This window comes from Triturus cristatus, chromosome 2_2 (genome assembly GCF_964204655.1).
Source record: "Triturus cristatus chromosome 2_2, aTriCri1.1, whole genome shotgun sequence".
Taxonomy (NCBI): Eukaryota; Metazoa; Chordata; class Amphibia; order Caudata; family Salamandridae; genus Triturus; species Triturus cristatus.
In genome coordinates this window covers 365,809,997-365,825,632 of record NC_140582.1, presented here as the reverse complement: position 1 = coordinate 365,825,632, position 15,636 = coordinate 365,809,997, and the positions used below count along the sequence as shown (strand labels likewise).

Here is a 15,636-nt window from a genome sequence, read left to right as displayed (position 1 = left end):
AGCCTGACCATATACTCTTAAGTGCATTATATCTAAAACGGTTAATGCTAACTTTGGACTGGCTGCACGGAAACATGTCGTGTTTGGTGTCAAACACCTTGGAATCATACCCCCATACCAGTAACTGGTGTGGAAGTATGATCCCATCCTTCTAGAGCGAGAGACATGAGAGTACTGGTATACCCGGTAGAAACTTAACAGAGCCCTGGCATCACAAAATGGATGCTGCAGCCACAGACACAGGTCTGGCCTCCTGCTGCTGACCAAATCTCTGGCAGGGGAGGCCTGGACAATAGGTTTCCTGTCACAGGGAGGTGTAACCACCTCCCAGACAGGATGATGTGTATTGGGGTTGGGTGGGAGCACTCTCAGAGTGCTTTGAAGTCCTGCACTGGGGGTTCATTTGGTGTCCCTGTGCATAGGCCAGCTCAAACTGTTTCAGGGGCTTCCAGCCCCTGCTCTGGTGAGAAACTGGACAAAGGAAATGGGTGTAGCCACCTCTCTTTCCAAACCCTCCCATAGGTGGGTCCCCAGAGCTAGTCCAACCCCTTCCTTAGGTATAAGTAAGTAACCTCTGTAACCAGAACTTTAGATATCCCAGGACGAAACTCTGAAGCTGAATCCTGGAACTTCGATGCTCTACTAAAGACTAGAGGACTGAAGAAATCTCCCTTGGAGTCAAGGAGTGACTCCCATGCTTGGCAGGCACCAACAAAGCATTTTGCTGGTCTGCATTTCCTTAGCTCCCCCTAGAAGTATTTGCAGCCCAGAAAGAGGATTTCCAGACATCTCAGAGGCCGACCCGAGTCCCCAGAAAAACTGAGACCCGCAGACCTCATGAGTAGCGTGGAACCGGAACTCCTGGTCATCGGGCACTTTTGCAAGTGCATTGACTTCTCGACGTCTCTTGAACTCGTGCTTTGAGTTACTTGTAGCCCCCACCTCGAGCAGAGAATCCATCGAATATTGTCAGCCTAGTCACCCCGAGCGACACGTGGGCTGCCATTTTGTGTTTCCGCTCGAGGTCCCTTTGTGATCCATGGTCCGTCGCCTGGTGGGTCCCTGTGAAGGTAACTTTGATTTTCCTTGGGCTTTCCTGGTTGCTCCAGACGAGCCCTGACTCCCTACCAAGTGGTGAGTCCCTCAAACCTTGCTGGTCTGAGGCATCTTTCTCTTTTCTGCGTGGGTTGCTGTTGCCAAGGCTTGTTATGTCCAATCCAGGCACCAATGCTGCAGCACTCAACATCCTTGGTGGGACAGCTCGAATCCAGCTCCAGGTTGTCCTCGAAGCCTCCTGGTCCTCGTGGCTGAAGAGTCAAACTTCACCTTCTTCACCTGAAACACCCGACATCGGTGGGCATTCGTCTATCGTGCCCCTGGTCACTGGCAAGAGACCCATACTCTGTCCCCTCTGCTTTCAGGTTCTTCACATGTTCGATCCAGGCTTGGATCTCTTCGGACACTTCTCACCGTCCCAGCAGAAGCACTTCTTTGCCAGCTCCCATTGAAAACGATGACGCGACCCGACACCATTTGACACCCGGCTTCCCTGGGTGAGGTAACACGAGTACTCCGGTGCTCCCATGGGTGTTGACCCTCGAACTTCCTAAGTCCCAAAGGGTTTGGTCCTGACTCATTTCTAAGTGTCACTAATCTTTAAAAATCTAACCGCGACTTTCCCCATAGAAGCTAACGGGAGCTCGTGGCTGTGTTCTCACACTGTACACGGCTCCCGCGGGTCCCCTGTGTCACTACCTTGGGTGGTTCCTTGGGGTCCCAGCAATTCTACAGGCTCTAGGCCTTGTGTCTAGTTAAGTCGTGGTTATTATATCACTATTTTAGTATATGGTTTGGCTTGCCCCTAGGGCCTGACGTATATTTGTGCTATTTTACTGGACTATTTGAAGTGTAACTTATGTGTTTTGACCACTAGTCTCATAAAGAGACTAGGAGGGTGGGTTTATAAATAAATACATATATTTTATATATATACCTGGTGTGGTTGTCTTTCATTTAGCCATTCAAGAGATTATAGACTGGTAAAACAAGCTGCTTTACATTTCTTCAAGACTTAGCCTGAAGGTTGCTCTCCATAGCTACCACTAGGATAGCTTTCAATAAAGGTTGTCTTTAACCTATCATCAATAAGGGGTTGTTTGGACTGGTACAGGGTGCCCATTATAACTAGTGGACAGCATATACCAGGCCAACGTCTCACAGGCCCTTCTCTTTGAAAACTGCAATGCGACTTCCCCCATTGACATGTATTGAGCACGCGCTCGTATTTCCATTCTGCACACCACCTACGTAAGGGATCCTGAGTACTTCCCTTGGGTGGTACCTTGGGTCCCAAGCTCTTCCATGTCTTCTGGGGCCATTCTTGACTTAGGTCGCGGTTCGCATTCCACTTTATTAGAATATGGTTTGGTCTCCCCCTGGGGACCACTGTGTATTTGTGCTACTTACCTGTTCTTTTACGGAAGTATTGTGTGTATTGTGATAATATCTCCAGGGAGAAGATATTGCAATGTGTTAGTGAGTGTTTATAATAAATCCATATTCTGTGTGGTTCTTTTTCACTTAACCTACACTATATAATTAGAACTTGTAAAACAAGCATCTTTACACTCCTTCAGGACTAAGCCTGAAGGTTGATCTCCATAGTTAGCTCTTAGAGAGTTTTCTAAGGTTGTCTAAGACCACTAAAGTCACCATAAGGGTTGACTGGATTATTGCAGGGTGCTCCACTTACATAAGTGTGCACCATATACTAAGCCAGCCTCCTACACTAGGTAAATACCGACCTCTTTGGAATCTAATTTCAGGCAAAAACAGGAGTTTGCACCATTAACAGAGCAAGTCTGCTGATGGGATACTTGCGTGAAATGCAGACAATCATTATTCATTATGATAGGATCCATTACATTGATTTTGTTATTTACAGTTGTTGTTGAATGCACTGTGACTGCTTATTGGCCATTTCAAGGTACCCAGGGTAATAAGGAAAGTGGCTCACATAGATAAGATGTACAGATTTATACGTCTGAATGCCCGTTTTCTGAAAGGTCTGATTGTAAGCTTCGTGAAAACCTTGGGAAAGGCATCCCATAGTCGATCTCATAAGGGACTTTCATCCTCGTCTAAAACATGGGGATAATGTATTAGCAGCATAACCTATCTTGTTTGAATGTCCGTGCCTTGTGGAGGAAGCAGATGGCATGTGATGCAATGGGACCATATATGGTGGGGAAGAGTTAAGCTTTTAAACCTCTTAAGAATATCAGGAAGTTTCTTCAACTCACAGGTGTTACAACAGGAAAGTCGAAAAGACAGAACATTGGACATGTAACACCCTTCTTCCAAACCATTTGTATCAGGATAAGACAAGGCAGATTGGAGAAAGAGGGTTGGATTTCATGGTCAGAAGATCTTACATGAGTATACCAAGGAGTGGTTATGTTGCCGCTTGTGGATTATGAAGAGTCTTCAACTGTAACCTTTTTTGTTCATCAGCTAATGAAGGCTCTTCTGTGCAGGGGTAATGTGGCATTGTGCAACAAGATAAAATTTGACCCAGGGTGCATTGTTTTGGACTCTCTAGCAAATCGGCTCCGCAAACTGCCCGTAACAATTTGGATCATAGGCCTTTAAGGCAATCCATGGTTGGTAAACTTGGCTCACTCTCTAAGCCTGAGCAAATGCAGCTCCTCCAAGCCACTAAGAGAGTAGACGTAGCAAAAGGAAAAAATAACGCAGGAAGTAAAAATGTAGTTAAAGCAACCAGCCCAGATTCTTAAATAAAAATAATCCCTTCTTCAAAGTAAAGAATGAAGGGAAAAGACGAATATAAAATCATCTCTCTAAATCACTCAAAGCTACTTGCAATTTTCAAAAGGGTTCACGGGCTGGACGGGATCTCTTCTGGGGACATAGATCTGGTGGCTTTTAGGCTGTCACCAGGAGGTGAACTGACAAGAGTTGACTTATTTTCTAGCATAGTAGCTGAAAAAACTATTGAAAGAATTGACAATTTAACCAGCCAAAGAGTAATGCTATGCAAAGATCCAGACCAAGTTGAAGGATGTGATTATTCTTCAAGATTTCCCCATACAAATGTGTCAATCAAAAATTCAAATATAACAAGCTAGCCATTGTTAAGTTATCATGGGGGTCTTGTTCCAACTCAACTTGGCCTAACCCACCTGGCAAGGCCTGACAGATTCCAGGCCCTTATTATCCATCGAGAAGAGGAGGCAAATCAAACTGCATAAAAAAGTTACCTTTACTAATGATGAAGTTGAGAGTACTGCTCCCCAAGAACAGAGGCGATATTGTAAACATAGTGGAGGTGACTGAGTAAATGGATGAATTAGAGAGGAAGGGCACAAGTTAAACTGGGTGTCTGGGCATCCCGCAACTGTTAAAATCTTGGTATGGAATATTGATGGATATAATTCACTGAAGGAATCGAATGTCTTTCGCTCAATTTTAGAGGAATTTTCAGTGTTAATGCTGCAAGAGATCTGGTTGTGGGAGAGCCCTTCAGTCAATATATTTGTTGTAATTAGTAAGAGTGCAAATACTCCTGCGTTCTCATCCATAGGAGGGTTGTTGAATCTTGTGTCATTTTGTTAAGGTAGTTACCCTTCTAGAGACATGTTCCAGCTATTTAGCTTGTTCACTCTGTCTGACAAACGCTGTTAATGCTGATGACCTGTTGATATCTTTAAGTGTTTATATCCTGTTTTGGTTTGTGGATATTGCTTTATTGACAATTGACTTGGACTCCCGATATTCTGAATGGTGCTTTGCCATGCTTTTACTGCAACATCTTGAAAACGAAAAAAAAAAATATTTTTAAAAAAGTGTTTCTATCCCGCCTAATTGCAACACATTTGCGACTGAGGTATCGGTGTTACGGGGGTGTTAATTCCTAGGAAAATTGGCACCTGTCAAGTTAGCATCAGTGTAAACTAATTCTTCAGCCATGCGGTGCAAAAGGTGTGGGAAAACACCCTAGAACCTCCAAAAACGTTGGACCCTAGGGCCCGTCAAATAATGGACAACAAAATCTATGCACATGCTCTAATGTTCACATGAAAGTTCATCTAAGAGTTAAAGCGCAAAACGGAATCAAGTAATGTCTCTTATGTTCTTTTCTTTGTCTTTTATTCAACAATGCCGAGCCAACACGTGTTTCGTTGCCCAGGGGTTACCCCTCGACTTCCTCAGGGCTGTCTGGTTCTGTTTGTCCTAAATTCAAATCCCTTACTGCCGGTTGTAATTCCGTCCTGGCCGGTCTTTAAAATCCTCCTTATTATTTTAATTTACAATTGTGATCTCCAGTGGTTTCTTAAGCACCTCGTCTTCCAGGACTGTAAGTTAATCTTGTACATTCTGGCTTGCCTAAGACTCCCAATATGAGGTGAGTCACAGTAAGCAGGAGATCCCTAGCAAGCACGCTTCCATCTGAATATAGTGCAGAGTACGCGTTCTGTCCCTGAAGCCTACGGGACAGAACGCGTACTCGGCGTACTCGGCATACTCGGCGTACTCGGCGCCATATTCAGGCTTGCATTAGCCCTTACTCAATACAATTTATTTTACTTAATGGGAGCTTTTCGAATTTCAGTTCCGCAAGACAAGCTTATAGGTATGGTAGGAATAGAAGTCCTATTGATTATATTTTTACATCCGTAGAGCATTTTGATGATGTATGTTATTTTGAAATACAGGACATAGGATTGAGTGACCACTTTGTAATGGAACTGAGTATCTCGCAGGATCTGTTACCTAGAAGAGAGCAGATGGTTGATTGCCCCTTGGTTTATAATGAGAGAATAAGGGTGTTCTATTGTTGAGCATAAATTGCATGAATTAGCTAAAATTAGTATTAAGGTTGATTTCGCAATGGCAGATAGAAAGTGAGTCCAGTGGTATGAGCATATTACAAAGGAAGTTCTGTCCCTTCTTGAAGTCCACTCTCTGAAAAGAGTTGAGGGTATTTGATGAAGAGTGACAGTCTATATGATGGGCAATCAAAACAACCGTATCCCCTAGGAGGTGAGAGAAGGTCCCAGCAGGATTGGAGGTCCCTGAAAAGGACCTATGGTCTACTGTATTCTCATAAAAGGAAGGAGTTTTATGAGAGTAATTGGAAGAAAATTCAGAATACAATTGTAAAGAGGAATTCTTGTGTATTCTGTCAGTTGGTGAATAATGTTCACCAAAAATCCCTGTCGTAATTAGAAGTTCAGGTTTTCGGAGCTCAGTAGACAACATTTATTATGGAGCATGATGAGATGTCAGATAAAGATGTAAGAAGTGACAATGTTGTTGATCAGTTGGAATAACCAAATCTTCTCCAGATTCATGAGACGGCCAGCATAGCTAAAATTATTGGAAATATGAAGTCATCACAGGAAGGTTGCCCTGATGGGCTACAAGGAAAAAATAAGGCAAACTCATTATGGTGGGTCAATGTTCTAAGCCCTTTTTATTTAAATGGGTGACAAAAATGGTGTAATACCTGATTCTTGGCAATTAAACTCTGATATAAGAAGGGAGCTTTTGATTACCATGCAAATTATTGTCTGATATTCCTGCTCAATGTGGCAGCCAAGATCTATGCCCAAGCACTACTGATTGATCGAAAGGCCTGGGTCTTTAGTAGGTTCTCTAAACACACAGATGGGGAGGGGGAGGTAATGCCATTGTTCGTCCTCCCAGGACTATACACTCCAACACAAAATGGTACAGTAGCTAAAGCAATAAAGGGACTATTTTGGAAAGTAAAGTCAATGCCCTATCTGAAGGTCACAGGGTTTATGAAAGATCATGTGAGAAGACCAATCTTTTGGAAGAGGAAGCCTCACCCACAGTTTGTGGCATGCTTCATCATAGGCAACTTCTCTCCACCTGGTAGGACAGTGCCACCAGGGCGGTTTCGACCTCCTGATTGGCTCGGCAGAAGGAGGAAGTTCTTAGAAAAAGTACAACTGGACCGTAGCGTGAGTTGGATAAGTTAAAAATACCTCGGGGTACCTGTACCCTGGTTTATCAGCTTTTATATTGGAGATCTGGTTCCCCAAAGTATTTTTAACTAATCTGGATCCCGCTACATTAAAGTACTAGAAAGAGGTTCGGTGTTCTATCAGTAGAGCCTTTAAAGAAGGCAGAGGTAGGGAAATTAATACTGCAGGCCCTTTATGGAGCAGAGTTGTTGACTTTGGATCGCATTGTTTGCTGGGACATGCAAGAGGGCCCTTGTTTAAAGCTCAGTGGCCCATTCTTTGGCGTTCCTAGGAACAGAGACTTCATTCCTGTGCTTGTTGCAGGTTTCGGAAAAACATTTGAGATGTACTGTCCTTCGGCTTCGATGTATTGACCCTGGCTGGAGAATAGCTGGTTTTAAAAATGGAGTTTTGGGTAATAATGGCTACTGTTTCTGCATTTTAATAATGAAGTATTCTGTTTTTTCAGGCATGCAGTTAGATCATGTAGCGATGCACTCTGCGCTTTATTTGCAATGAACCAGTTTGATTTTGTGGTGCCCATTGCTCAAATCATTTAACTCATACAAAAACTGAAATTTTAAAGGCTTGTATACATTGATGTGACTTCTATGTTGAGGGCGATCTGCGGTACCAGAGCACAAATATTGATTCTTGTGGGGCTTCTTAATCTTTTAATCTGAATGAATGATCACAATTTTGAATTTTGTGTGTAAACAGTGTTTTAATATTCTGTAGGGTTGCCTAGAGTATTCATATTTATCTTATTTTAAAGTAACGAAATTGTAATGTTGCTGCTTGAGAGGTTACTGTTATGTGTACACTTTGTTTCTTTGTTTATAAAATGAATAACTTTGAATGTATTTTATTCTTTTAAAGATATTGTAATGTGTATATTTCTATAAGATATATGTCTTGGAAATAAATATATATGGAATGACTGACTCGCTAAAGATTAAAAATAAACGAAATAGGGCACTCACTGTAACTGCCATGATGATAGTTTAGATGGAAAATGAACACTGCATGGGTCAAATATATTTTTTGAGAGGTTTGAAAATGAGAGGGACCTCCGAGTTAAATGGAGAGATGATAAAAGACATTGCTATTTACTTTGTTTAGTTGGTGAGTAACTTTTGCTTATTTGGTGAGTTCCTTTATGAAAGTTTGCCAATAGTCATCTCTGAAGGCTTCTTTTAAGTTAACGTAGAGAAACTCTATTGTCTGTATGTGTAAAATTAATCTTGCGGGTCTCAATGCTGTCGAACAGAGATTGCATATGGAGTTCTTAATGCAGCTTAGTGAGAAGGTGATCGCTCAGACATGCCGCCACTGATGCTGCAAGTTATGGAAAGCAAAAAACTCATTTTGATTGGGTGGGTACTATTTGCAAGAAATAACTGCAGTAGGGTAGACTTGCTCAGATGTTTGAGGCCCTTTTAAAGTGGTCTCTCAGTATCATCATGTTCAATGGTGTTGCATGCAGAAGATCGCTCTAATAACATTGATGCGCTTGCACAGCTTTGGGATTGGGCAGTCATGAGTTCTTCTCTAAAATTTAATAGCTTAGGGGCATATTATCAAGCACGGCGTTAAAATTATCGCTGCTTTAGCGGCAGAAAACTGCAGCTAAAGTGGCGATAATGGGCTTGATAATATCCCCATGAGAATTCCAATAGAAGCCCATGTTGACACCAGAACATGGGTTTCTATGGGAATTCTCAAGGGCATATTATCAAGCCCATTATTGCCGCTTTAACGCCGTTTCTTGATAATATGCCCCTTAATTGCTAGTACCCCATCCTTCTCGGGTTTGCACATATTGCAAATATCTGTATGATGACCACAATGTCAGTTCATTTAACCATGCAGGGAACGCCCAGTAAGGGCCCGTAATGGGTCAGGATCTTTGAAATTCTGCTTAATGGGTCAATTGCATTTTCCAGCTTCTGCAAAACGAAAGCAACGAGAAGCATTTATGAGCTCCGTGATCAGTGGGAACAAGACTGTGAATGCTGCAAAATATTCACACTGATGGGGAATGAAGTAACATTTGTGATTCTGGCTATCTGGCCAGACTTGGGCTAAAGTCAGGGTCTGAATACTCTTGTTCAGTGTCCGAATCCAATATAATAGCTGGGCAGGGTTGGTATGCTTTTGTTCATAATGTCTTGATTTTATGGTGGACGACTGACATCTGATTCATAGTGTTGTGCGCAGAGATCTGGTGATGACTAGGAAAGCATCAACTATTCACAAATGCATGGCTAGAGATAGGACGCAGGACTAGAGCGGCCTACAGGGAAATCTGGCGTGCCAGAAGAGCTTGACTGACAGGTTAGCGTTTGGACCAATTTGTGGGTGCTTTGTGTGCCGTTTATATGGTCTAGTGTCGTTTTTACTATCAATTTCTTCCATATTTTCAGTAATTCTCTTAAAATTGTTTGAGAATCTCATCCAATCAAAAACGAAGGAATGATCATAGGAGGAAGATTTGAAACTTCGAAACTCAGAAACAAAACTCCTAAGCCAATACTAATCCACTTTATGTGCAGAGCTATTATAGAGATATTTCTGATTTAAAAACCCCATAGCATTGTATATATTTATATACTGGTACAAAGAAGGGAAGTGAACACCAGCATCTCGTGGCCATTAGGTGAGATAAACAGGCGTCTTCTTTGTACGCAAACATTGGACTTCTGACCCTGAAATGATATTTGGCAGTAGTTTAATACCCAACTTACAAAGTCTGCCCAGGTCTGCACAAACCTTGCCCTTGCATCGTCCGAACCTGGTTCTGACGGGCCTGCTGACACACCATGCCACACAGTCTCCAACACTCATTTGTTTGCGTGATTTACCAAAACGATGACAGCTGGCAGCGGGGTGTGCTTGCGCACATGAATCATCGAGAGTATTTCCGGAAGGTGACCTTCGCGGGAGGCGACGTAGAACATCCTAGAGGGGCAAATTGCAAACAGACTTTAGTCAGGTACCTAGCACAGAGCAAAAACATAAAATGCAATAGGAGAATATTTAAAGAACAATGAGAATTTATCTACAATCCGTATTTCCACACTGCTCCAAATCAATAGATTTGTATGTTTATTTCTTTTTGCATTCATATTTGGAAAACATATAATTAAAATAATAAGCAATAGAATTCAAAGAAATGAACAAAAATGAATATCTCTTGAAGTCTGAGGTCTTTTTTAATAACATTTAGGGTTGTGTGAAATTATGATTCCATCCTCATAGTGATTTAAGCAGACAAATGTCCCAACTTCGCAAACTTCACATAAGAGCAACACATCCTGCAAAGAAATAACTTTTTTTGCAGAAGACTCTTACTGCAAAGACTTTTTGTAGTGTTTTCTCCATAAATCTATTTTTTTGCAAGACTTTTCACCCCAATTTTATATTCACACCGTCATTAAATCATTGCAATAATTTTCCACTACTGTAACCAGTGTCAAAAATTGTTCTCCTTATTGTGTCAACTAGCTATCACAACTAACAATTGACATAAAATGGATCAATTAATAGAAGTGAGAAAAATGAAAACAAAATTAATCATAAGTAAAACTACCACCGTTACTACAAGGGGGTGGCAGTCTGTCTCTGTGCCTTCAGTAGTGTCTGGTTGTACTGCCATCACCAAAGGCAGAGCCACGACACTGTGATAGAGAGCACTGTGGACTGCAACTCCCAGAGAGCACCGCAGTGAACCAACCTGCAGATTCTGTTCAGGATCTCTTCTAGCTGTGGGACTAGGACATCATCTACAGGCTGGAATGCACGGAGCAGCGTGTGATGCTCTCTCTTGCCACTCTACGGTGCTCTTTTGCCCCAAAGTCAGTCCAAGCTTCTGTCCCTCATTGCTTACATCAGAATCAGATGGACAATCCAGGGAGCTGGGACACAGAGTACTAGGATGTGCAAACTCCAGGAGGCATCGCAGTGACTTAGACCAGCATCTCAACCCCAGATGTCTGCTAGGAGTAGGGCCTGATTTAGGGTCTAGCGGATGGATACTCCATCACAAACACAATATCCTCCTAATTACAAGTGCACTGTATCCTGATTCATTTGTAATAGGGCAGATGGGATATCCATCATGTTTCTGACAGTGTACAAGTCCGCCAGACTATAAATCAGACCCTTTAAATTCAGACCAAGCCATGTACAACATGGGCACATTGTGGACTTGCTCCAAGCCAAAGACGGACCCATCCGTGGCCATCTGATGACAGAAGAGGCTGTATTATAGTAGTGGGGTTTTTCCTTGGCCACCACCTCGCAGCCCTCCAAATAGTGCTGCCTTTGCGTCCTGGTTTAGACACGAGATAGGACTATATTTCTTCTGTTAGGGGTGCCTCTGTTAACTACTTATTTCTGAAAATGTACGTTGTGTGGTGAACTACTTTAGCCGTTCTTTCCCTCTGTCATTCTCTTGTGATAATAATATACAGGAGCTAAGAGACTGTTGACTATTTTCTAGCGTAGACATGCACGGAAGTCCCCATAAACAATTGAATCTACTGTGCATTAGATAACTGCAAGGCTACAAATAGCAGAGAAGCTTACAAGCAGCAGACCCCCATTTCTAGCCCAACCATGATGACATCAAATCCTTATTATTTTGAATACCAATCAGCATCTTGTGCCTAATCTAAAGGCTAATTATTTCCTGTCCATAGAAGGATCATATACTTGCCCTACGTCGGTAAACAGACTTCCTCAAATATTCTGATGCCCATTGCCCTGAAATAACAAGCAAGGGACAAAATCTTGCATTTGTACCTTGGCAACTCCATTAGTTGTTGTCCATGCCAACATCTAAGCCTTTAAGCAGGGTTAATGAGGCGATCCAGAGTCTTTAAAGAATAAAACTTTACATTGTTAAAAACCGAAGCAGGATATCACCGATGGTCTATGCTTTGTACAATGTCTGATGGGACTCTGAGATGAACAGAATGTGTTCACTGTCATTGTTAAATTGACCAAGGTACTTTCTTCAAATCACAAACACTGACTGTCCCATTAGCTTTCGTTTTTCATTAAACACCCTCGCTGCAGTCAAGTTTAAAGCCTGGTCGCAAATTTTGGCTGGAGTGATATTTTGTAACTCAATTCTTTCTTAAAGTTGTTTAGGTATAAAACAATATATTTGATACAATGTTACATAATAAGAAAGAAGAACGTTTCTACTCTACCTTATCTGACTATGATTTACAAGAAAGGACAGATCATCAGAAAGCCTAAATAGACTAAAGAAAGAGAAAAATAGATAACCATGCCATAGTCTCATCAGAACATTCAGAATTTACACTGTGGTCAACCACCTAGTGCCATCAAACGGTATAAATAAATATTAAAAACATAGGTAAGTGCATGTCCAGGTCAAAAAGGAATGGATTCCATATTGCATCAAAGATGTGTTGCTGGCCTTGCAGCTGGTAAATTGTGCCTTTTTGGGTTGCTAGTGTCGACCTATCCTATAGCCATTTCTCATGATTTGGGTGAGAAGATTGCCTCCAGTATCGCAGGATATACATTTTAGGTGCAACAATAGCGGTATCAATCCAAGTTTAAGGATGCTGAATCAAACTCGGGATTTGAGAGGAGTCTTGTAGTAGGACACATTTCAGAGGAATGTCTAAAGCCTATGTATTATTGGCATTCATTGGGCCTGCAACTTTCTGCCAGAAACAGCCCAGAGCAGGGCAACAACATAGTAGATAAAGCATAACTCCGCCTGATTCCCCATGATGCCAGCAGCCAGAGGATACTGGTATTTTAGGTAATCTTATCTTCTGTGGTGTATAATGCCATCCACATAATATTTTAAAGAAGGAAAACTTTAATATAGCTTCACTCACTCCACAGTCAAGTGTAGCTGGAAGACTAGTGATCACTGGAGTATTCAACGGCTCGCGTGTTTTGTCACCTGTCTTTCAGTGAACCCTCAACAGTTTCAAGTGGATTTCTACTATCAGCGTAGCATACAGTTCTTTGATGAATCCATTGAAAGCACTCCAATGTTTCAAGTATAGATGTATGGGAGAGTTAGGTAATAGTGTGGGTAATGAGTTGAATTGCAAACAGAGGCAGTGTTTTAGTTCCAAATACTCCATATTTACACCTCATAAATCCGAAATTCCATTTCCTGTGATTTGAAAGATTTAATAGTATCACCATCAATTTGTTAATCAAGATTATTTAGACATTTGCCGGATACTCTTTCCAAATTTCCTGTCCTCAAATATGGAGTAAAGAGGTGTTCCAAATCAATGCCTGTCTATCTAGGAGGCCATTCGTCTCATGTGTTTATGTATGTGCATGAGCACAAGCAAGTTCAGTTTCCTTAATCAGGGGTTATGGAGGGTCTAAAGACTGAGGGCCTGATATAAATTTTGGCAGACGGATTTTTCCATCACAGCGGTGATGGATATCCCGTCCACTGAAATATAAATCCCATAGGATTTTATGGGATTTATATTTCGGTGGATGGGCTATCGGTCACTGCTGTGACGGATTAACCCTTCCAGCAACATCTAAATCAGGCCCTAAGATATTGCAGCATAGACCTATGTCACATCTTGGGTGTTACAATTCAAATACATTTCTATGTTTAGCCAATCCAGAGCCTCAAGCTCAGGAGAAAAGAAATATGCAAGGTACTACAGATGATAAGCTTTACATTACAGTTCCATTGTGAGGAAGCCTTAGGCCTTGATAGGCTGCATCGACTTGCAACTACGGTATGTTGAGGTGTGGCCACTGTGACCTCCCCCCCATTCATAATCCGTAATCTGTTTGTGTACGTCCTGAATTGTTGATTTTGGAAAAGACAAGGGAAGCGTATTGAAAAGGCAATGAAATCTCATTACCACCATCATTTTCACAGTTTGTACTGTACCCCATTGGGATAGTTGGAGTTTTGACCATTTCAAAAGGTGATTTGTAGATTTGTCAGCCAAATTAGTGATTTTTTTAAGAACAATGGCTTTAAAATTATTATCAATCGAATTCCCCAATATTTTGTCATAGTTGATGAACATCAATAGGGATGTTCTGCTTCCACTTAATTTTGAACCTGAAAGATCTGCAAAATCAGCCCTAGAGCATTGCAAATGAACATGCTAGGTTAGATATTAACAGCAGGATATCATCAGAACCGAGAAATAATTTATGTTCTCCTACAATAGATCGGATTCCGTGGATCCCTTCAGATTGTCAAAGTTTAGCCAGTAATGGTTCCAGGGCTAGTCAAATCTCAAGAGGCGATAAAGGTATCTCGGCCATGTGCCTCTATGAACTGGAAAGGCCATTGGCTGTGACAGTTGCTGAGTACTTGATAAAGTTTTAGATTTTTTTATGCAGACAATTATCTTTGAATACCAATCTTTGCAGCATGCAAAACAAATAGGGCCACTTCATGTAGTCAAGGGCCTTCTTAGTGTCTAAAGATAGAGCAAGTTTGTTTTCCTAGTTAAGCCTTATCTGTCACATCAAGTGAAATAAAGTCTCTATATGAAGGCTAGAAGATCTACCTGGTAAATAGCCTACTTGGTCACGGTGAACAAGAAGGGGGATATGCTTGCTCAGTTTTTTTGCTAGCACAGTCACAAGATTATTTTATATCTGTATTTATTAGGGAAAAACTTCTATAGCTATTACATTGGCGAGGATCATTGCTCGGTTTCAACAATAAAGAAATAGTCTTTATTGATTTTTTGTAGGAGGCCTCTGTTGTATTCGGAGTTTTTGAGAACTTAAATCAGCAAGAGTGTTAGAATGTTTGCAGTAATCTTATAAAGGTTATATAGGATACCATCTTCTGTAACAGAAAAATTATTAAAAAGCATGCATTCTTTTAAATATGAATTGTATTTTTTTCTTTTCTTCAGAGCCATTATATTTCCTTGTCGGCATTCTCCAATGTTGATTTGGCAGAGTGAGAATATCCAGGACCATTGTTAATTGTTTTGCTGAGTGGTCTGCAAGATGATTATCAATTATCTCACATTTCGTGCAGCCTTAACTTTACATTGTTAGATGCTAAAAAATATTCAAATCAAGCTTCCGTACCATGTGTACATGTTAAAATGTATATTGTTAGTCCCCGAGGTGTATAAAATGCCAAGGGTCTAGTAGGGCAAAATTGTCTTTCAAGTCATTTAAGAGCCTTCTATCAAAGCTCTGCTAGGTTCTGTAGGGTCAAGAAGGACATCTTGGACCATATTCCAGTCCCCTCCTATTACCACCTTGACACTTCTATGTTTAATCAAGAACCTATTCAGGTCAGAGAGAAAATCTATATAGGGGAATAAATGAAGCCAAGAATCATCTAGAACAAATAAATTGCATTGGGCAAATACATATTTGCCACTTGGGTCCAATCAAGAATTGCAGATTCATATTGGTTAGTTTTTAAAAACTAAGATAGCCATTTCTCCTTTCTTATATTGTCGCCTGGTTATAAATATCACTTCTCAGACCCAGTTTCTACACAATATAGAGGATTCTACTTGAAAGAGGTGTGTTTCTAGCAGGAGGGCAATATTCATTTTCTTCTTTGCCAATTAAGTAATAATATTTTTTCATTTAGTGGAGT

At 41.2% G+C, this 15,636-nt stretch overlaps 1 protein-coding gene across 1 annotated transcript in view; it reads right to left on the bottom strand.

Annotated features, from left to right (window-relative positions):
• LOC146862282 (cystine/glutamate transporter-like) overlaps positions 1–15,636 on the bottom strand; it is a 682,155-nt gene that overhangs the window by 126,129 nt on the left and 540,390 nt on the right. Inside the window, exon 9 of the mRNA XM_085641482.1 lies at positions 9,878–9,974. Within this exon, the coding sequence (XP_085497608.1) occupies positions 9,878–9,974 (97 nt within the window). The remainder of the gene's footprint in view (positions 1–9,877; positions 9,975–15,636) is intronic.